This window comes from Nicotiana attenuata, unplaced genomic scaffold (assembly GCF_001879085.1).
Source record: "Nicotiana attenuata strain UT unplaced genomic scaffold, NIATTr2, whole genome shotgun sequence".
In the NCBI taxonomy this organism is placed as follows: Eukaryota; Viridiplantae; Streptophyta; class Magnoliopsida; order Solanales; family Solanaceae; genus Nicotiana; species Nicotiana attenuata.
In genome coordinates this window covers 2,374-23,765 of record NW_017671626.1, presented here as the reverse complement: position 1 = coordinate 23,765, position 21,392 = coordinate 2,374, and the positions used below count along the sequence as shown (strand labels likewise).

General features: G+C 38.4%; 1 protein-coding gene across 1 annotated transcript in view; it reads right to left on the bottom strand.

Moving 5' to 3' along the window:
* Positions 1–2,547: 2,547 nt before the first annotated feature.
* Positions 2,548–21,392, bottom strand: part of LOC109209380 (valine--tRNA ligase, mitochondrial 1-like) — a 20,896-nt gene continuing 2,051 nt past the window's right edge. Inside the window, exons 2-13 of the mRNA XM_019372639.1 lie at positions 9,493–9,565; positions 9,104–9,406; positions 8,816–9,004; positions 8,600–8,605; positions 7,169–7,368; positions 6,392–6,797; positions 5,828–6,079; positions 5,238–5,738; positions 4,695–4,801; positions 3,939–4,038; positions 3,288–3,409; positions 2,548–2,792 (exon numbers count right to left, since the gene is read on the bottom strand). Of these exons, the coding sequence (XP_019228184.1) occupies positions 2,639–2,792; positions 3,288–3,409; positions 3,939–4,038; positions 4,695–4,801; positions 5,238–5,738; positions 5,828–6,079; positions 6,392–6,797; positions 7,169–7,368; positions 8,600–8,605; positions 8,816–9,004; positions 9,104–9,406; positions 9,493–9,565 (2,413 nt within the window). The 3' untranslated portion in view covers positions 2,548–2,638. The remainder of the gene's footprint in view (positions 2,793–3,287; positions 3,410–3,938; positions 4,039–4,694; positions 4,802–5,237; positions 5,739–5,827; positions 6,080–6,391; positions 6,798–7,168; positions 7,369–8,599; positions 8,606–8,815; positions 9,005–9,103; positions 9,407–9,492; positions 9,566–21,392) is intronic.

Sequence of the window (21,392 nt, the reverse complement as noted above, 5' to 3'; positions counted from 1 at the left end):
ATATTTCTTTTAAACTGTGACAGTTATGTAAAGTCCCCTTAAGTCTACTTAATAATAACGTCAAAATAGCACGGTATAGCCAGTTTTCGCACTGGTCAATCAAAAATAGCCAGCGTTTACCAAGTTAATGAAAAACAGCCACTATTTTGCTGCAACAGAGACCGGTCCCGTATAATATACGGGAGTTCGGTGTATTTGTGTACGAACTCCAGCATATTATGCTGGACCGGTATACTTTGCTGACTCCTGTATAATATACGGGAGACTGGAGCACCGGTGCTCCAAACTCCAGTATATTATACTGGACATTTATACTTGCTGGAACTCCAGTATATTATGCGGGAGTTCCAGCATAATTATACTTGAACTCCCGCATATTATACGGGAGTTCCAGCATAGTTATCCTGGAACTCCCGTATAATATGCGGGAGTTCAAGCATACTTATGCTGGAACTCTCGTATAATATGCGGGCGTATTTTCAGGATTTTGAACAGTGTTTTCGCTCAGATTTATCTTTACATGAAAAGTGGTTAAATTTCGATTACTTTTGAAACTGGGCTATTTTTGAATGACCAGTTGTAAATCTGGCTATTTTTAAATTTTTCCCGACTACAGGTAATTTACAAAAATGATACCAATCTAAAAAATGAGACAAGTAACCTACTATGCGAATAAAGTCCCACATTAGACCTTGATAAAAAGAAGCTACATATAACGCGTAGTAATACCCTTAGGGTTCGTTTGGTATAATGTATAAGGCAATGAATCATGGTATAAGAATGTGTATAAAGTTAATACATTATTTGATTATAATTTCAAATATAGGATAACTAATTCATGTATTATTTTATACATCAATTGGTGTATTATCTTATCCCACCATCAACATAGAATAACTAATCCATGTATAAACTATACATGGAAAAAGCGCCATAAGGATAAAATTATCTTTTTATCTTTTTCCAAAAAGCCTATGAAGACTAAAAATCCTAGGGTATAATTGTAAATTCATTATTTTTTAGTTTAAAAGGCAGACAGATAATTTAGATGATACTTTGTATACTCAATTTTAGTGGAATGAACTAAACACCCAACAAGAAATAATTCATGTACTATTAATCCCCAAATTATTAATTCCAGCATTACTAATCTTTGTATTATTAATTCATGTATAACTTGTCTTTGAATCAAACAGTCTCTGGCTTTTGAGAAAAAACTATTTAGGCTTCGACCAAAACGAACAATATAACACTATATATGTAAAGAATTTATTTGGGTTGGCTTAGCCTAGCAAAAACATTACTTGCCGGCCACTAGTACATATATACATGAGTGGAACTGGGACTTTTCATCTCTGTACAAAGCACTTCTTTTTAGGGTAGCAGTAATATAGCCGAATTCATGTGAGCTACTGCCATGGATTTTATTAAAATTTTAAAAATATATTTTGTTGAATCGTGTAACTGTCTTATTTAAAAGCATATTAAGCTATTAGATAAAGTATACTTTTATTTAGTAAAGTACAATGTTATTTGGCGAAGGATGGAATGCGAGTTTACATAAGCATAGTTAATATCAATAGTTTCAATTGGTTGTGTACTTGTGTTCATTTTGGCTGTGGATATGCAGTTGATCTTGGTAATTTCCATTTTCCATCCGACTTGGACCAGTGGATATTCACTCATTGCCTTCTGTATTGGTGCCTAATCAATAGTACTCAAGTTTAGCTCAGCATCAAGAAAAATAGATATAAAATATTGTTGTTTACGTTTCGATCTGAAATAATTAGTTTTTAAAAATAGAAAGTCTTCGATCTAGAGCTTGTACAAACTCATAAAGAATGTCGTCTTCTTTGTTTTGTCCTTTTTTTTTTGAAGCTTTGTTGTTAATTGGAAAGTATTACAATTTCTACCTCAATAGAATGTTTCGAAGTCGCTACCCTATGTCTTCTTTTGATCGATGTGTCACTCTTATTAATTTTAGGATATTAGTTGATCACAACTTAAAACATTTTTTAAATTTCAGGGAAATGGGAATTTTAAAGACATTAGCCTCTAAATTCTACTAACTCAATTTGGTCTACTATCTTCAGATGTTTACTCTGTAAAAAGTGAAGGAAATAAAAATCTGATCAAATTGTTTGTTATCAGCTTTAACGGTTTCTACTACTCATTTTTCAGCTATCTTTTTTATATCAGTTTAAGCACTAGTATTCATTTTCAGATATATATTAACCCACAAAAGAAAAGACTTGATTGCAATAGCAACTCCTCAAGCGTCTTTCATCTCCTTCATAAGGCAATATGTCCGCATTTATCAATATCTTCAGCAATTTTGAATTGAAGGCAGGTATGTTAATAATATCATATAATGTTGAAATTAAATAAGTCAAAAGTTTAACTATAATTCGACTTTAATCTTTTAATTTACATTTGTAAGGAGATCTACACCAAGTCTGATGATCAAAAGTTGTTGCTTAATTAATTGGTAAATTATTATTTACAAGAGAATTTTAGTAGCAAATAGCCCATCTGTACCAACTTCAATAACGTTACAAAGATATTAGAAGTGTTGCAAAAGAAAAGTTACAAAAACCACCTTGGTATATCACAAATATGAGACTTAATATTTTGCGCCTCAATTTAACATGAGACGCTCAATACTTTCTTCAATTGATTCCATTTCTTGCTTTAGGACACTAAGTTTCACTATATTGTCTTCATGGATGTTAGGCGGAACTTTCTCTTTGTAGCCAGAGGCACTCATGATTTTGCTTAAGTTTTCACACTGCCTGCAAAAGAAGAAAGAGTTAGTACATTGTACATGGCAAATTGAACTGCTTGTGAACTTCACAATATAAACTGACTCAAATTTCACAATATCCACTTGAGTTCACTTTTGAATGAAGACAGCCGAGTGAACAAAAGCCAAATGACATTCTGCACGATTCTTCAAATGGAAGCACTGATTGAACAGAAGTTGGTACAAATACCTTGGGATGAAAGCACTCACTTGCAGAACACAGGGGGAAAGGAGGAACATGATTTCGGATTAATCAAAGGAATAACATGCCAGTTGTATATTAACATCTAGTGAAAACATAAATTGATCTTTTACGCAATATCTTTTACTAATTTTTTATTTTATTTTTTTGAAACGGAAATGCTTCTGTTTGACAGAAAATAAAGATTGTTTAGCTCCGGGGAGAAATTCAGAGGCACTTATTCTACTAGTTAGAAAAACAATTCTGCAAACAAACAATACTTCTCTATGAAATTTCACTTACTTCCTCGTCTCTTCTCTCTTCTTTTCAAGCCTTTCAACTTCAGCCTCTGAGTTACTAGTAGTCCCTTTTTCCTCTAGAAAAACTGTGACAGATGTTGGAGCTTCATCACTGTCACTTGAGACCTGGTGAAAATTAATGCAAGAAAAGTAGCTAGGCAGTAAGAAAAATGAGAAAATATAATTGAAAACCAATGCATATGCCATCACATGGTCTTTTCTGCTATTTCCAGCTTCATACCGTGTGGAAAAGGAAAGGTATCAACGAAATAAGCATGTAGATTCTCTACTTATTAGTATACTTCTGTACCCGGGAAATTTTTCCATTATTAATAAAATCATTTGCTTTATCATAAAATAATAGGGAAGGCAAGGATGAATGACATGTTTTTTATGCAATTGCAAAACGACAAAACTAGTTTTTACAGCGCAGTTGCGCAAACTCACAAACCACATGCATTTGTTGGATTTATTTTCCAGGTAATACCGATGTTCAATTAAAACAAAATTATAAACCATCGTTCTCAAATCAGACCATAAATAAGCAACAATACCAATACATCTTTTCTCTTCTTTCACAAACCGCGAAGATACCATAAGGAGGAGATGAAGATGTTTCGGATAAAAAACAAACAAACAAGACAGAGAGAGATACCTTCAAAGATGACAATGTAGCTAGAGTACAAATCTCCATTTTGCGTTTATTTATGGCCTCCACGGTATCAGTTGTCCGGCAAAGCACAATTGCTTCCAGCCTGAGGATAGCAAGATTCCACTGTTAGTTTGGAAAGTTAAAAGTCGTTATTGTCTTTATGAAAAGCTTTTTTCTTTTCCAAACCAGACTATCACATCAAGCCATAAAAAGAGAGCCTAACATATCAATCTCTCTTGAAGTCACTTGTATGCATTAAAAGGATGTATCACTTTTTGAATGATTCACAAACACATAAACAAGCAGATCATAGCATGTTGGTATCCTTCGTTCAAGTATCATACATTATTTATCTTGTGGAATTTAGCATAGGTCCCTAAAGAAATTACAACTCAACAATAATATCAACTGCAGCTGTATGAAAGCTGAAATAGCAAATTCCAATCTTCTAAAGATGGGCAAGGAAGATTGATATTATGAACAACCAAGATAAGAGATTGCATTAGGAATGAAAAATTAACTAATTCATTGATTGTCGATTATTTAATGAAAAGGCACTTGAAACTTCTTTATTTTTAATATACTCCAACCCAAACTAAGACTACTTTTAACTCTTTCCATCATAGAGAACAAATTTGCTTTTAAGTTGTCATACCATATAACTTTTCCCTCAAACAATTACCAAAGGGAACCAAAAAATGTCACTTGAAATGCTCTTTATATGAAAAGATTAAGTTCACCTAGAAGACAGAAGATTACCTTGCAAATCTCTCCTTTGGAGGCAACAATGCCCTCTTCGACCTCAGTCCTTTAACGATGGATGAAACCTTTTCCATCTCAGCTTCCACACTATCATTATTCCAGCTCTGAAGAAATGAACAGACGTCAAATAACATGGACATTAAACAACATAATAATCATGTTAGCAGCTAGCATGGAGCATTATATTAAGACCTGTTTTCCACTACTAGACTCATCTTGATAATCAGCCTTTTTCAGACCCTCAAGCAAGCTAACATATTCCAAATACATATTCTTGAAAAACAAATTGCGTACATAAGTTTCTTTTCACACATACTTGATGAGAAGTTTAACAACATACATGCGTGATCCGATACATAGATTTTTCGAAAATAGATACCATACAACTCAGAGTAATCATTAAGACTCTAGAACATCACACCAGAACCAACGGCAAAAAGATAGAGGATAAGAAGGGGGGGGAAAACTACACTTTAACAGACACCAATGGAGGTAATGTATCTAATATTCTGGTTTTTAAAATTTGTGCTTAAATCATACCTTTATAGTTGAAGGATAATCACTTATCACTATAGATTCTTTCTTTATAGAATTCCCGCTAGCAGGAAGCCGCTGCCATAATTCTTCGGTGACAAACGGCATAAATGGATGAAGTAATCTCAACCCATTATCTAAACAAAGCCACAAAGTGTCTTGAGCAAATCTTCTTGCAGATACAAATTCTGGATTATCACTGGCAAAGTATGGCTTGATTACTTCTATAAACACATCACACAACTGGAACTGCCAAAATGAATATACCACTGTTGCTGCATCGGAGAAATCATAAGATTCAAGGGATGAGACAGTTTTCGCTATGGCCTTGTTAAGCGCTGAGAGTATCCACTGGCAGCTAAAAGGCATTTCACTAGGAACTATCTTTTTCTGAGGGGTGTAATCTTCACCCAGTTTACACATGGCAAACCTAATGGCATTCCATAGTTTGTTACACCATTCACGATACCCAACCACTCTCTGGATATCCAGATTGATCTTATCGGACTGGAAGGACAAAACAAAAAAGTTAATAATATCCAAAGAAAGTTCCAAAGAAACATCTTATTAAATTTCAAGACACAAATGTGACTAACCTGGCCAGTATATGAGACTAGGGCAAATCGAAGAGCATCTGCACCACATTCGTGAATACCTTTAGGAAAGTCCTTTGCATGTCCCTCTTTTGCCCTCTCAAGTTCTTTGGCATCCAGGTTTCCCTCCTCTAATCTCTTATGAAGATCATCAAGGGTAATTCCATTAATAACTTCAAGAGGATCAACAACATTTCCCAATGATTTGGACATCTTACGTCCCTGTGCATCACGGATCATTGGATGCAAATAAACCTGCAAAACATATTAAAATAAATAAGATCTGTTATGATCTCAACAGAAAGATCAAGTTACATAACTACTACATGTAGATAAAATGCGGATTTTTTTGTCTTTTTTAGTAGATAAAAAGAAAATTTAACTTTCAGAAGCACTCTACTTAAAATTCTGTTTTAAGCACTGAAAAAGCCATGGATCATGGAAACAGAACTATCTTAGCATATCAACTGCTCCTAAAATAGATTCAAAGAATCAGACTCCACTTATAGCATAAATCTCAATAAGAAAAATTGGCATTTTCTACGAGGGATGATGAAGTTTGCTAACCTTCGTAAATGGTACGTCACCTCCCAGCGTTATCCCCAACATCACCATACGTGCAACCCAGAAGAAGAGAATATCATGTCCAGTTTCAAGAACCGAAGTTGGATAAAATGTTTTTAAATCCGCAGTATCATCTGGCCACCCCAATACAGATAATGGGAAAAGACCAGATGAAAACCAGGTATCCAGCACATCTGGATCTTGAGAGAGCTCAACAATCTCCTTCCCTGAAAATTTCCTACAAGCCAAATCTCGAGCCTCTTCTTCATTTCTAGCAACAATCCAGTGATCATCACAAACACCAAATTCCTTCTGCTTATCATCATGCAGTGTCACATACCAAGCAGGAATACGATGACCCCACCAAAGCTGTCTTGAGATGCACCAATCACGAATATTCTCAAGCCATCTGCATGTTCACCACACAAGTCTTTGTGACATGGAACACAACAGATTTTTAAGCAAGTGATGAATCAAGAAAAGAGCACAAAACATCCTTTATAAAGTTTATATTTAAAATCCATAACAAAAAACACAACCAAGTTTTTTGCATGTACACATCTATATCTGATGAGATAATTGCACAAAAGTAAATGATAGAATATCCATTTCCACCACGAACAAGACAATAACGAATAGAAGAACCTAAAACAGTCATTAGACCCATCAAAATGCACTAGTCTACACATGGGTAGGGTAATGGGGACACAAATTAGCATCTCATTTAAACCATTGCAGTCATTTAATCAAAGCATTTTTAGGGGCCAGATCCAAAAGTACCTTTTCCATTCAGCAGCATATTGTTTTGGGATGATCTCCATTTTCCGATTGTCATCATCCATAACAGTATCCAAAGCCTGTTTGGCCATATTTTTGCAGTTGACAAACCACTGGGGCTTTATAAGAGGTTCCACTACATCATTGCTTCTTGAACAAATCCCAAGGCGCATCTCATTATCCTTAGCACCCCTGTAGAGACCCTGTAACATGAACCAGACATCACATCTTAGCCACATCCTACTCAACTAAGTCATGTCCTATGTTGCTCGGACTCTCCAAAGATGTTGCCGGATTCGTGTCGGATCTTTCAAAAGTAGTGTATTTTTGGAGGATCCAACACGGGTGCGGCAGCATTTTGGAGAGTCCGCGCAACATAGGTCTTATCCCATTATCCCAGATTACTATCTTTGAATTATTCAAGTCTCTCATAAAAAGCCCTATGCCCCATTTTACATAACATAGCTCCATAAGTAACAAACTTAAGCACACTTCAAAAGTCTCAAGAACTCATAAAGCTAAAAGTCAAACATGATGTTACATACCAAAAAGAACAAGTTGGAACAGAATGTAGTTTCACCCAATTCCAAGTAATAAAATACTCATAATCCATCTCACTTTATGTTATGGAGTCTACTAGGTCTGAAGTATAAGGTGTTAATTTGACTCGTGTATTATATGCTCGTGGTAAACAAAGTTTCGAAAAAGAAACGCAAACAGCAAGACCTGGACACTCATTGAACCGGAAGTTCAAAGATGGAGAACCGCTACCAAGGCTTCTGGAGATCTGCTAATAGATCCTCTGCTACTGAGACCCTACGGATAACTTGTTTTCGTTAATAAGCTGAATGCAGCTCATGCCATGTAAGTCTTAATTTCCCTAGTTCTGAGTGTAGTGGTTGTAATAGGGAATCATAGCCTCCGCCCTGATACATATGACATTTTCTGTTTTGGGACATCTGAAGTTTTTTACATAGACTTACTAGTATTATTCATATTTGATAAACGCATAACATAAAAAAATCATCTACAGTATATGAAAATATATGAAAAGCCAATATTTCGATGATACTTTAATAATAATTAATACAGGATTTTTTATAATAAATCATCTTAAGTATGTTGGCCTAGGCTATACTATCATATAGCACATGTATTTGTGTGTTTGTGTGCAGACAGACACACACATAGCAAATACATATGTAGAGAGACGCGCGTGTGCGCGCGCACATACATATAGCAAATTGGAAATTCTATTTGAAGGGTACTTGTATATTAGGCACCCATCAAATTTGAACCATGGATTGTACAGAATGGTCATAAACACAATGCCCAATAGAATATATATTTTTTAGAACATGTACAACACACTTCTTACATTGTCGAAATACTCTTTCATTTATGCTAACACATGCCTGAGAACAATTTGTTTACCTTTTCCTGGACATGGAATTATGGGTTCAAACAGAGAAAGAATATATAAAGGTAGACCAACCTTTATGGCTACTATATTTCAATTTCTTCATATACCTTGACATACTCATGCTGGATAGACATGGGTACAAACATGGATATTTCTGATGCTAGTGGGTATATCACATCCATGGATCTTTTTTTATTTTTTGATGAAGACGTCCATGGATTTTTTACATGCAAGACCTCATAAATTGTCATAAATAAGAACAAATTTCCATATATACGAGCTTTGAAACGAGGCATTCCTTCAAAGTATGCACCTGCATTCCTATTTATTTTCCCATCATCAGTAAAAATACTAATGAATTCAAGTTTGTGACGCTGTCCAACCTCAAAATCATTAGGATCATGGGCTGGAGTTATCTGCAAGGATATTCAGAGAAATGGTCCATAAGCAATGATGGATATTTGGATATACAAGGAATTGTTTCTCCACATTCAAAATATAAGGATATAAAGTACCTTAACAGCACCAGTCCCGAAGTTCATATCTACAAGAATTTCATCACAAACTATTGGAAGCTTTCTTCCATTGAATGGATGAATAGCAAATTTCCCATGAAGGTGACTGTATCTTTTGTCTTCAGGATGTATAGCAATTGCAGTATCACCAAGCATAGTTTCAATTCTGGTGGTCGCCACAACAATTTCACCAAGGCCACCTTCCAAGGGGTAAGCAAATGATGTCAGCACCCCGAACTCCACAGGCTCTTCATATCCAGGAACATTCAGAAATGTCTTCTCCTTGATGTCTGCATATTCAACCTACAACAAGCAAGCAGATTCTACAGTGTATAAGAAGTATTTGCCACACCATCTAAAACTTGATACTGAAGGACGACTTGGCTCACCTCGATATCAGAGATTGCGGTACGCAAGACACAATCCCAATGCACCATACGTGGAGCCCTTGATAGATGATAACTAAAGGTTAATATAGAGCCAAAACTAAAGAAACTTGCGCACTCAAGAAAATGGGTACATCCTATCCATAGGCAAGAAGACATTCATATGCTGTGATGACCCAAAAGGTCATCACTTGTTTTTAAATTTAATTCTGTGTTTCCGAGGCCTTGAAAACCTCTTTTAGCCCCACCTCGATTTGTGTGCGCAGTCCGGGCGCGTGACTCGACAGTTCCGGAAGGTCCGTAGGAAAATATGGGACTTGGGCGTATGCCCGGAATCGAATTCCGAGGTCCCAGCCCGAGAAGTGAATTTTTAAAGAAAAATTGTTTTCTGAAATGGCTTAAGGAAATTTGAAATGAAATCTGATTAGAACACGATGGTATCGGGCCCGTATTTTGGTTCCGACGCCCGGTACAGGTCTCATATATGATTTAAGATGTTTCTGTGAAATTTGATAAAAAACGGATATCATTTGACGTGATTCGGACTTAAATTGCTAAAGTTGATGTTTTATGAAGTTTGAGAAAAATCCTTTGATTTTGAGGTTTAATTCGTTGTTATCGAGGTTATTTTGGCGATTTGATCGCACAGATAAATTCGTATGATGTTGTTGAGTTAGTACGTGTGTTTGGTTAGGAGCCCCGAGGGCTCGGGCGTGTTTCAGATGTGTTTCGGGAAGTTTTAAACTTCGGAAAAATTGCAGAAAATCTGCAACAGGTGCACAGGCCTGTTATTCTTCGCGATCGCATAGTCACTCTCGCGATCGCGTAAGGTAAATGGGGACAAGGGTGATTTTGTTCAATGCGAACGCGAGGGAAGGATCGCGAACACGGAGCACTGGAGGGTTGCTCTACGCGACCCACGTCCCGCGAACGCATAGTGTAAATAGGGGGCTAGTCTGGGAAGTGAACATTCCTCTACGCGAACGCGTTCATAGGCCCGCGAACGCGAGGGTCAGGGGGGCCAACCCTTTGCGAACGCGTAAGAGGATTCGCGATAGCATAAGCCTGAGGAAGGCTGCTCTTCGCGAACGCGGCAGACCCATCGCGAACGCGATGAAGGTCTGCCCAGTGATTTTAAAACAGTAGTCATTACGGGACTTCTTCAAAATTTCATAACTTCTTCATCTCAACTCCAGATTGGGCGATTTTTGAAAAAGGATTTCACCACAAACTCATAGGTATGTAATCTTAGACTCATTTTCTTCATTTTCCATCAACACCCACTAGATTTCTAGGCCTAAATCATGAGATTAAGGGTAGAAAATTAGGGATTTGGGTAGAACTAGGGCTTTTTGATTAATTGTGATTTAGAACTTGTTTTGGGGTCGAATTCTGTGAATAATAATATATTTGGGCTCGTGGATGAATGGGTGATTTGATTTTGGTCCGAACCTCGTGTTTTGACCAAGCGGGCCCGGGGTCGATTTTTGGATTTTTGGGAAGAATGATTAGAAAGCTATAATTAAGCATTGGAATTGGATTGTTTAGCATTTATTGATGTTATTGAATCGATTATGCATAGATACAATTGTGTTGGAGCCAAATTCGAAAGGAAAGGCGGTGCTTGAGGCTTGAGTTGACCGTGGAAGTTTGAGGTAAGTGTTTGGTCTAACCTTAGCTTGAGGGATTAGGAGTCGTGTATATTTGCTACATGTTAATTGTGGAGTACGACGTATAGGCATGGTGACGAGTATCTACACGTTGGTGTCAAGCATGCCCGTGAGTCTTGTGTTATAATCTGTTATGACTCCGTTGTGGTTTATTATGCCTCACATGTTATTATTATCATTGTTCCCTTATCGGAAAGTTATTATGTTGTTCTTGTTCCCTTGCCGGGATTCCTTGTGATTATTGTTGGTTGTAACTGGGAGCGGGTGGTACGCCTACCACAAGATATAATGAAATGGGAGCGGGTGGCACGCCTGCCACAAGATGTGACATGAATTGTGAAAATATAAGTGATAGTTGAACCTCTAGAGCATTTGCTCGAGTTGTGAAGTGAATTGTGAAGTAAAAGTGAGAAAGAGAAGAGATCATTATGTTGTCACCCTTGCCGGGCTATTGTTGATTTATTTGTTATCTCCCCTTGCCAGGATGTGGATGTTATTGATGTTGTTCCCTTGTCGGGATTTAATTGTTGACTTGTTGCTCCCTTGCCGGGATTCTTATTGCAAATTTTCTTTATTTCTTTGCCCTATTATTTGTGATTGTTGTATGGGTGAGGAAGAGAGTTAAAGCACGAAGGGTGATGCCGTGCATTGTTTGTTTTGTGAGGAAAGAGTGTAAAGCACGAAGGGTGATGTCGTGCCGCACGATGTACCATTCCGTGCCTATTATATTGATTTCATGGTGAGGAAAGAGTGTAAAGCACGAAGGGTGATGCCGTGCCGCACGACGTACCATTCCGTGCCTATTGTATTGATTCTTATGGTGAGGACGAGAGTAAATGCACGAAGGGTGGTGCCGTGCACTGTCTTTGATTTCCCTGATTCTTGCTGACAATTGAGTTTTGTTGTCCTTTACGTTTATTTACTGATTTTCTGTTGTTATTTGGTTTTATTTCAAGGTTATAGATTCCCTTACCCTAATTTTTCTTGTGATTGTTGTTTGGGTGAGGAAAAGCGTAAAGCACAAAGGGAGATGTCGTGTATTATTTTGGTGAGGAAGAGTGTTAAAGCACGAAGGGTGATGCCGTGTATTGTTTTGGTTAGAGAGAGTAAAAGCGCGAAGGGTGATGCCGTGCACTTGTCTTTGATTTCCTAATTTTTATTGATAACTGTGTTACGGTTTCTCTACACTAAATTGATGGTTTCCTGTTGATACTTGTTGTACCCCGTAGCATGATTTCCCCTTCCTATTTTCAATTGAACTGTGGTGATCCTCATATTTACTTGTTGCTCTTCTGCTACTATTCGATGTTTCCCCGCAGCATGTTTTCCCCCCTCCCATACTTGACTGTATATGAATGTTTCTTTCTGTACTTCTTTTCTGCTGTATATAGTTAAATTGCACAGGTTTATTTGGTAGTCTGGTCCTAGCCTCGTCACTACTTCGCTGAGGTTAGGCCAGGCACTTACCAACACATGGTCGGTTGTGCTGATACTACACTCTGCACTCTTTTGTGCAGACCCCAGTGTTGTAGACTTCGGACCGCACTGGGATTGCTGATTCTTGCTCATCAGGCGCCCCGAGGCAGTCCTGCAGGCGTCCGCAGGCCTTGGCGTCTCCTTCTATCTACTATTCCTGTTTCTTTCATACATTTCTAGAGACAGTGTTGTATTTATTTCTTTTAGCCCCTTTATTTGTAGTATTCTTAGACCGTCTGTGAAATTGTGACACCAGTTCTGGGTAGTCGAGACTCAAACAATTGTATTGGATTCATGTTCAGCTAGCTTATTGCTTTTTCTTCTGCTTATGTTCAATTCCGCTGTTTAAATGATATTACTTCGCAGTTGTTAATGAATATAAGATGGGTAAAAAGGTAAGTTGTTCACATAATTGGCTTGCCTAGCCCACATTAGTAGGCGCCATCACGATTCCCGAGGGTGGAAAATCCGAGTCGTGACAAGTTGGTATCAGAGCTCTAGGTTACATGGGTCTCACAGTTCACAGACAAGCTTAGTAGAGTCTGAGGGATCGGTACGGAGACGTCTGTATTTATCCCCCAGAGGCTACAGAGTTAGGAAAAACTTCACATTCATTCTTTCCTGTCGTGCGATTTTGTTCTCTCAATGCTAAATTGAAACCTCTACTCTTGTCCTTTCGCGAATGGAGAGGTCATGTACCGCTTCTTCAGTCGGGCAGCAGCACAGACCGGTGATAGATCAGCTACGTCTTCGGAGGCTTTGTGGAGATTGGATAAGTTTCCCCAAGCTCTTCACTATTACATTTAGCGGTGCATCTACTGAGGATCCCCAGGATTATCAACACAGCTGTCATGAGGTTCTCAGAAACATGGGGATAGTTGAGAACAATGGGGTCGATTTTGCTACTTTTCGCTTGTCTGGATCCGCCAAGACTTGGTGGAGAGATTATTGCTTGACTAGACTAGCCGGATCGCCAGCTTCGACTTAGGAGCAGTTCACGCAGCTATTTCTGGAGAAGTTTCTCCACATCACTCAGAGAGAGGTATTAGAGGGGGAGGTAGCGGTATTAGAGGTGGAAATAGAGATGCTAGAGGCGAAGGTAGAGGTATTAGAGGTGGAGGTGCAGGTGTTGTTCTGGTTTGTGGTAGAGAAGCTTCGGTCTTATTTGCGCCGTATCTGGTCATGCCTAGTGATTCTTTGAGTGACCCTGTTTATGTGTCTATTACATCACTCAGAGAGAGGTATTAGAGGGGGAGGTAGCGGTATTAGAGGTGGAAATAGAGATGCTAGAGGCGAAGGTAGAGGTATTAGAGGTGGAGGTGCAGGTGTTGTTCTGGTTTGTGGTAGAGAAGCTTCGGTCTTATTTGCGCCGTATCTGGTCATGCCTAGTGATTCTTTGAGTGACCCTGTTTATGTGTCTATGCCGGTGGGTGATTCTATTGTAGTGGATCACGTCCATTATTCATGTATGGTGGTTATTGGAGGTCTTGAGACTCGTGTAGATTTGCTTCTTCTGGACATGGATGATTTCGGTGCCATATTAGGGATGTACTGGTTATCACCTTATCACGCTATCTTGGACTGTCATGCAAAGACTGTGACTTTAGCCTTACCGGGTTTACCTCGTTTGGAGTGGAGAGGGACTCCTGGTCATTCTACCCGTAGTGTTATCTCCTATGTGAAGGCTCGGCGTATGGTCGAGAAGGGGTATTTGGCCTATTTGGCCTATGTTCGTGATTCTAGTGCTGAGGTTCCTTCTATTGGGTCTGTGCCGGTTGTTCGTGAGTTTCCTGAGGTATTCCCTTCAGACCTGTCGGGTATGCCACCCGACAGGGATATCGACTTTTGCATTGATTTGGCTCCGGGCACTCAGCCCATTTCTATTCCGCCGTATCGTATGGCCCCGCCTAAGTTGAAAGAGTTGAAGGAGCAATTGCAAGACTTGCTTGAGAAAGGTTTCATTAGACCCAGTGTTTCGCCTTGGGGTGCGCCAGTGTTGTTTGTTAAGAAGAAAGATGGATCGATGAGGATGTGTATTGATTACCGGCAATTGAACAAGGTTACGATCAAGAATAAGTATCCGCTGCCGAGTATTGATGATTTGTTTGATCAGCTTCAGGGTGCCAAGGTATTTTCAAAGATTGACTTGAGATCTGGCTACCATCAGTTGAGGATTAGGGCATCCGATGTCCCTAAGGCAGCTTTCCGCACTCGGTACGGGCATTATGAGTTCTTGGTGATGTCATTCGGGTTGACAAATGCCCCAGCAGCTTTTATGGATTTGATGAACCGAGTGTTCAGGCCTTACTTGGATTCGTTCGTGATAGTCTTCATTGATGATATTTTGATCTATTCCCGCAGCCGAGAGGAGCACGAGCAGCATCTTAGAGTGGTTCTTCAGACCTTGAGGGATAGTCAGTTGTGTGCTAAGTTTTCGAAGTGTGAGTTCTGGTTGAGTTCGGTTGCATTCCTGGGTCATGTGGTGTCAGCAGAGGGTATTCAGGTTGATCCGAATAAGATTGAGGCAGTCAAGAACTGGCCTAGACCAGCATCAGCTACAGAGATTCGGAGTTTCTTGGGATTGGCAGGCTACTATCGTCGGTTCGTGGAGGGGTTTTCATCTAAGATGACCAGGTTGACCCAGAAGGGTGCCCAGTTCAGATGGTCGGATGAGTGTGAGGCGAGCTTTCAGAAGCTCAAGACAGCTCTGACTACGGCACCAGTGTTGGTTTTGCCCACAGATTCAGGGCCTTATACAATTTATTGTGATGCATCTCGTATTGGACTTGGTGCGGTGTTGATACAGGATGGCAAGGTCATTGCCTATGCTTCGCGGCAGTTGAAGGTTCACGAGAAGAACTATCCGGTTCATGACTTGGAGTTAGCAGCCATTGTCCACGCGTTGAAGATTTGGAGGCATTATCTGTATGGCGTGGCACGTGAGGTGTTCACGGATCACAAGAGTCTTCAGTATTTGTTCAAGCAAAATGAGTTGAACTTAAGGCAGAGAAGGTGGTTGGAGTTGTTGAAGGATTATGATGTCACCATCTTATATCATCTGGGAAAGGCCAATGTGGTGGCCGACGCTTTGAGTAGGAAGTCAGCCAGTATGGGCAGTCTAGCTTCTATTCTGGTCGGTGAGAGACCGCTTGCTTTGGATGTTCAGGCTTTGGCCAATCAGTTCGTGAGGTTGGATGTTCTGAGCCCAGCCGTGTGTTAGCTTGCACAATTGCTCGCTCTTCATTATTGGAGCGTATCCGAGATCGGCAGTATAATGATCCCCATTTGTGTGTCCTCAGAGACACGGTGCAGCACGGAGGTGCCAAGCAGGTTACCCTAGGTGATGATGGAGTTTTAAGATTACAGGGTCGAGTTTGTGTGCCTAATGTGGATGGTCTTCGAGAGTTGATTTTAGAGGAGGCCCATAGTTCCCGGTACTCTATTCATCCGGGCGCCGCTAAGATGTATTAGGATTTGCGGCAGCATTATTAGTGGCGGAGAATGAAGAAGGATATCATTGCATATATGGCTCGGTATTTGAATTGTCAGCAGGTTAAGTATGGGCATCAGAGGCCCGGTGGTTTATTTCAGAGGATTGAGCTTCCTGAGTGGAAGTGGGAGCGGATCACTATGGACTTCGTTACTGGACTCCCACGGACCCAGAAGAAGTTCGATGCAGTGTGGGTCATTGTTGATAGGCTGATCAAGTCAGCACATTTCATTCATGTGGCAGTCTCATATTCTTCCGAGAGGTTAGCCGAGATCTATATCCGGGAGATTGTTTGCCTTCATGGTGTGCCCGTGTCTATCATTTCGGACCGAGGTACGCAGTTTACCTCGCGTTTCTGGAGAGCAGTTCAGCGAGAGTTGGGCATACGGATTGAGTTGAGCACAGCATTTCATCCCCAGACGGACGGGCAGTCCGAGCGGACTATTCAGATTTTGGAGGATATGCTCCGAGCTTGTGTCATTGACTTTGGAGGCTCGTGGGATCAGTTTTTGCCTTTAGTAGAGTTTGCCTACAATAACAGCTACCAGTCGAGTATCTAGATGTCTCCTTATGAGGTCTTATATGGTAGGCGGTGTCGGTCGCCGGTTGGATGGTTTGAGCCGGGAGAGGCTCGGTTGTTGGGTACGGATCTGGTTCAGGATGCTTTGGACAAGGTCAGGATCATTCAGGATAGGCTTCGTTCAGCTTAGTCCAGCAAAAGAGTTATGCCAACCGCAAGGTTCGAGATTTGGCTTTCATGGTCGGTGACCGGGTATTGCTTCGAGTGTCGCCTATGAAGGGCGTGATGAGATTTGGGAAGAAGGGCAAGCTTAGCCCTAGGTTCATTGGTCCGTTTGTGATTCTTGATCAAGTGGGAGAGGTGGCTTATAGACTTGCATTGGCGCCGAGCTTATCAGCCGTGCATCCAGTGTTTCATGTGTCCATGCTTCGGAAGTATCACGGCAATCCATCTCACGTGTTAGATTTCAGCACTATCCGGTTGGAGAAGGACTTGTCTTATGAGGAGGAGCCGGTAGCTATTCTAGACCTGCAGGTTTGTCAGTTGAGATCGAAGAGTTTTCCTTCTGTTCGTGTTCAGTGGAGAGGTCAGCCTGCTGAGGCATCGACCTGGGAGTCCGAGTCCGATATGCGGATCCGTTATCCCCATCTTTTCCCCGACTCAGGTATTTCCTTCTTCTGTCCGTTCGAGGACGAACGGTTGTTTTAGAGGTGGAGGATGTGATGACCCAAAAGGTCATCACTTGTTTTTAAATTTAATTCTGTATTTTCGAGGCCTTGAAAACCTCTTTTAGCCCCCACCTCGATTTGCGTGCGCAGTCCGGGCGCGTAGCCGGAAAGATTATATATGTGAAAATCTGTGAAAAATGATAAGTTTTGACTGTAAAATGAATAAATTTGACTTCGGTCAACATTTTGGGTAAACGGACCCGGACCCGTGATTCGATGGTCCCGGAGGGTCCGTAGAAAAATATGGGACTTGGGCGTATGCCCAGAATCGAATTCCGAGGTCCCAAGCCCGAGAAGTGAATTTTTAAAGAAAAATTATTTTCTGAAATGGCTCAAGGAAATTTAAAATGAAATCTGATTAGAACACGATGGTATCGGGCCCGTATTTTGGTTCCGGCGCCCGGTACAGGTCTCATATATGATTTAAGATGTTTCTGTGAAATTTGATGAAAAACGGATAACATTTGACGTGATTCGGACTTAAATTGCTAAAGTTGATGTTTTATGAAGTTTAAGAAAAATCCTTTGATTTTGAGGTTTAATTCGTTGTTATCGAGTTTATTTTGGCGATTTGATCGCACAGATAAATTCGTATGATGTTGTTGAGTTAGTACGTGTGTTTGGTTAGGAGCCCCGAGGGCTCGGGCGTGTTTCGGATGTGTTTCGGGAAGTTTTGAACTTAGGAAAAATTGCAGAAAATCTGCAACAGGTGCACAGGCCTGTTATTCTTCGCGATCGCGTAGTCACTCTCGCGATCACGTAAGGTAAATGGGGACAGGGGTGATTTTGTTCAATGCGAACGCGAGGGAAGGGTCGCGAACGCGGAGCACTGGAGGGTTGCTCTACGCGAACGCGACCCACGTCCCGCGAACGCATAGTGTAAATAGGGGGCTGGTCTGGGAAGTGAACATTCCTCTACGCGAACGCGTTCATAGGCCCGCGAACGCGAAGGTCAGGGGGGCCAACCCTTCGCGAACGCGTAAGAGGATTCGCGATCGCATAAGCCTGAGGAAGGCTGCTATTCGCGGAAGGTCTGCCCAGCGATTTTAAAACAGTAGCCATTACGGGACTTCTTCAAAATTTCATAACTTCTTCATCTCAACTCCAAATTGGGCGATTTTTGAAAGAGGATTTCACCACAAACTCATAGGTATGTAATCTTAGACTCATTTTCTTCATTTTCCATCAACACCCACTAGATTTCTAGGCCTAAATCATGAGATTAAGGGTAGAAAATTAGGGATTTGGGTAGAACTAGGGCTTTTTGATTAATTGTGATTTAGACCTCGTTTTAGGGTCGAATTCTGGGAATAATTACATATTTGGGCTCGTGGATGAATGGGTGATTTGATTTTGGTCCGAACCTCGTGTTTTGACCAAGCGGGCCCGAGGTTGATTATTGGTATACTTTGTTGGATCCACTATAATATACTGGAGACTGGAGCACTGGTGCTCCAAACTCCAGTATATTATAGTGGATCCAACAAAGTATACCGGTCCAGCATAATATGCTGGAGTCCTAGTGTATTTATGCTGGAACTCCATCATATTATGCTGGAGTTCTAGCATACTATCCTGGAACTCCAGTATAATATGCTGGAGTTCAAGTATACTTATGCTGGAACTCCAGCATAATCTACTGGAGTATTTTCCGGGTTTTGAACAGTGTTTTCGCTCAGATTTATCTTTACATAAAAAGTGGCTAAATTACGATTACTTTTGAAAATGGGCTATTTTTGAACGACCAGTTGTAAATCTGGCTATTTTTAAAAATATCCCATATAACTTGATGCTCACAATTGTGGGACTAGGCCCATTAATTTTTATTTATTTATTTATTAAACCCCCTACTAAATTAATTAATTTGTCTCCAATCATATATAATACTTATAAAACTTGGTCTACTTACAAATTACCAGTGCACTATTTTATTTGTATAATAAATCCCTTTTACCAGTTTAGTATTTGACCAAATAGTTATAACTAACAATTAATTCTCTAATCTCATAATTAATAAGTTTATTAAGAAAAAAAATATTGGGTTATTACATAAACACGTTAAAATCACCAAACATATTTTCAAATTCTAATTTTTGTCGATTTCTTTTTTCGACCATATGAGTAGTGTTAATCTAAAAAAAAATTCATGTGCACAAAGTGTTTAAAGTGACTTATAAATTTATTATTTTTTAATATAAACCATTAATTGGTAATGATGTATAACATCTACATCATATAATTATACACTAAACATAATTGTCATTTAAGTTTTTATAATATTTAAACTTAAAATTAACTAAAATGAATTTGCTATAATAAGAACTCTAATATTTAGGAATTCAAAAATCAAATAAGATTTTATCTTATATGAATCATCTTCTTATTTAAATTGCTTAAAATAACTATAAGTCCTTAATTTAATTTATGCCCAAAGAAGGAAAATCGAAAATTTAATTTCAATTCCTTATTTATTAAGATTTAATAACAATTATGGTTAATGAGTATGAACGAACTAAGTTGCACCAAGTTTTAACAATTTTGTCTTGAGTTAAAGAATAATTAAGAATATTAAGGTATATTCTCTCTTACTTCAAAGCCAATCAAAATTAATATATTGTCAATTCAAAGGAGAGAAATGAGTTTGAATTTAATGATGAATAAAAAAAAAAAAAACCAAGGTCCACAAAACAGAAGTAAGAATTAATCGTTGCTAAAATCGATGATGATACTTTATATTCAATGATATTTTAGGTTTTCAGTGCCTTTTGCTTCGTAAATATATACTATGTTTAAATCTCTTTTTGGATATTACTATCATTAGCGCTAATATTTTAAAATTTATTATAATATTAGTTAATAACCAAAAACACAAAAGAGAACATGTTATTTTGAAAGAAAACAGACCTCCTTTTCGGAACTTTGGCATGAAGAAATATATACTTGAGAGGAAATTTATAAATAAAAGATAAAAAGATGTTATGAAAGGTAAATTTGATCAAAGGCCAGGAATTTGAATATGAAGATATCATCTATTCTTTAAAGTTTGATTTAAAGATAGGCGATAAGTTCAAAGATAAACCAAAAGTTAGAGTACTTATTGCCCAAAAAAAGTGAGAAGATAATAGTTTATTAATCGTAATAAATAAAAGGTTGTATTTGAAAGCTCGATATAATTATTAGGTGAGAAAAATAACTAACAGTCTTTTATATTAATTGTAAACATATTTAGATATTGGTTTATAGTAAAACTTTGAATTCAACTAGAGGAGTGGGCACTTAAAATTTTGGTAAATGAGTGATGGACTTTTCTCTTCGTGCATAAATTGATTATGACATTCTTTTAAGACGCGAAGGAAAAATTATGAGTTGGTCAAAATGGGGGTTAGATGTGTGTGTTGTTTGTATTTATATTTACATTAATAATTTGTTCTAGAAATTCTCCTATTAATGTTTGCATTATATGTCCAAAAATTTCTATATGGCGTGATTTTTTCTGTTTATTGATCTATATAAATATGATTAATATTATTTATTTTCAAAAACTTGTACTTTTTAATATTTATTTTGTAACTCAATTGTATTATATAGTAATATTTTATTAATTATTAATTATATACTCATTGATATATGTACACGCACAACGTGCGTACACTAAGACTAGTCACATTAGACAAATTACTATCTTTTTTTAATATAGTCCTTTAATTTATTGTTCTAATATTTAGGAATTGTTAATTAACTAAACTTTGTGTTTTAATCTTTCCTTATTTGAATTATATAATATAATGAATTAGCAAGAGAAAAACAAAATAATGTTAACCTAATTCAAGTTGATTTCTTTGAAAAAAATTCGAACTGCACTGTGGGATCTTTTGACTTAAGTTCTTAGGCTATTATTTTAGGTTTAAGGCTCTCTATAACAGTAATATATATATATATATATATATATATATATATATATATATATATATATATATATATATATATATATATATATATATATATATATATACACACAC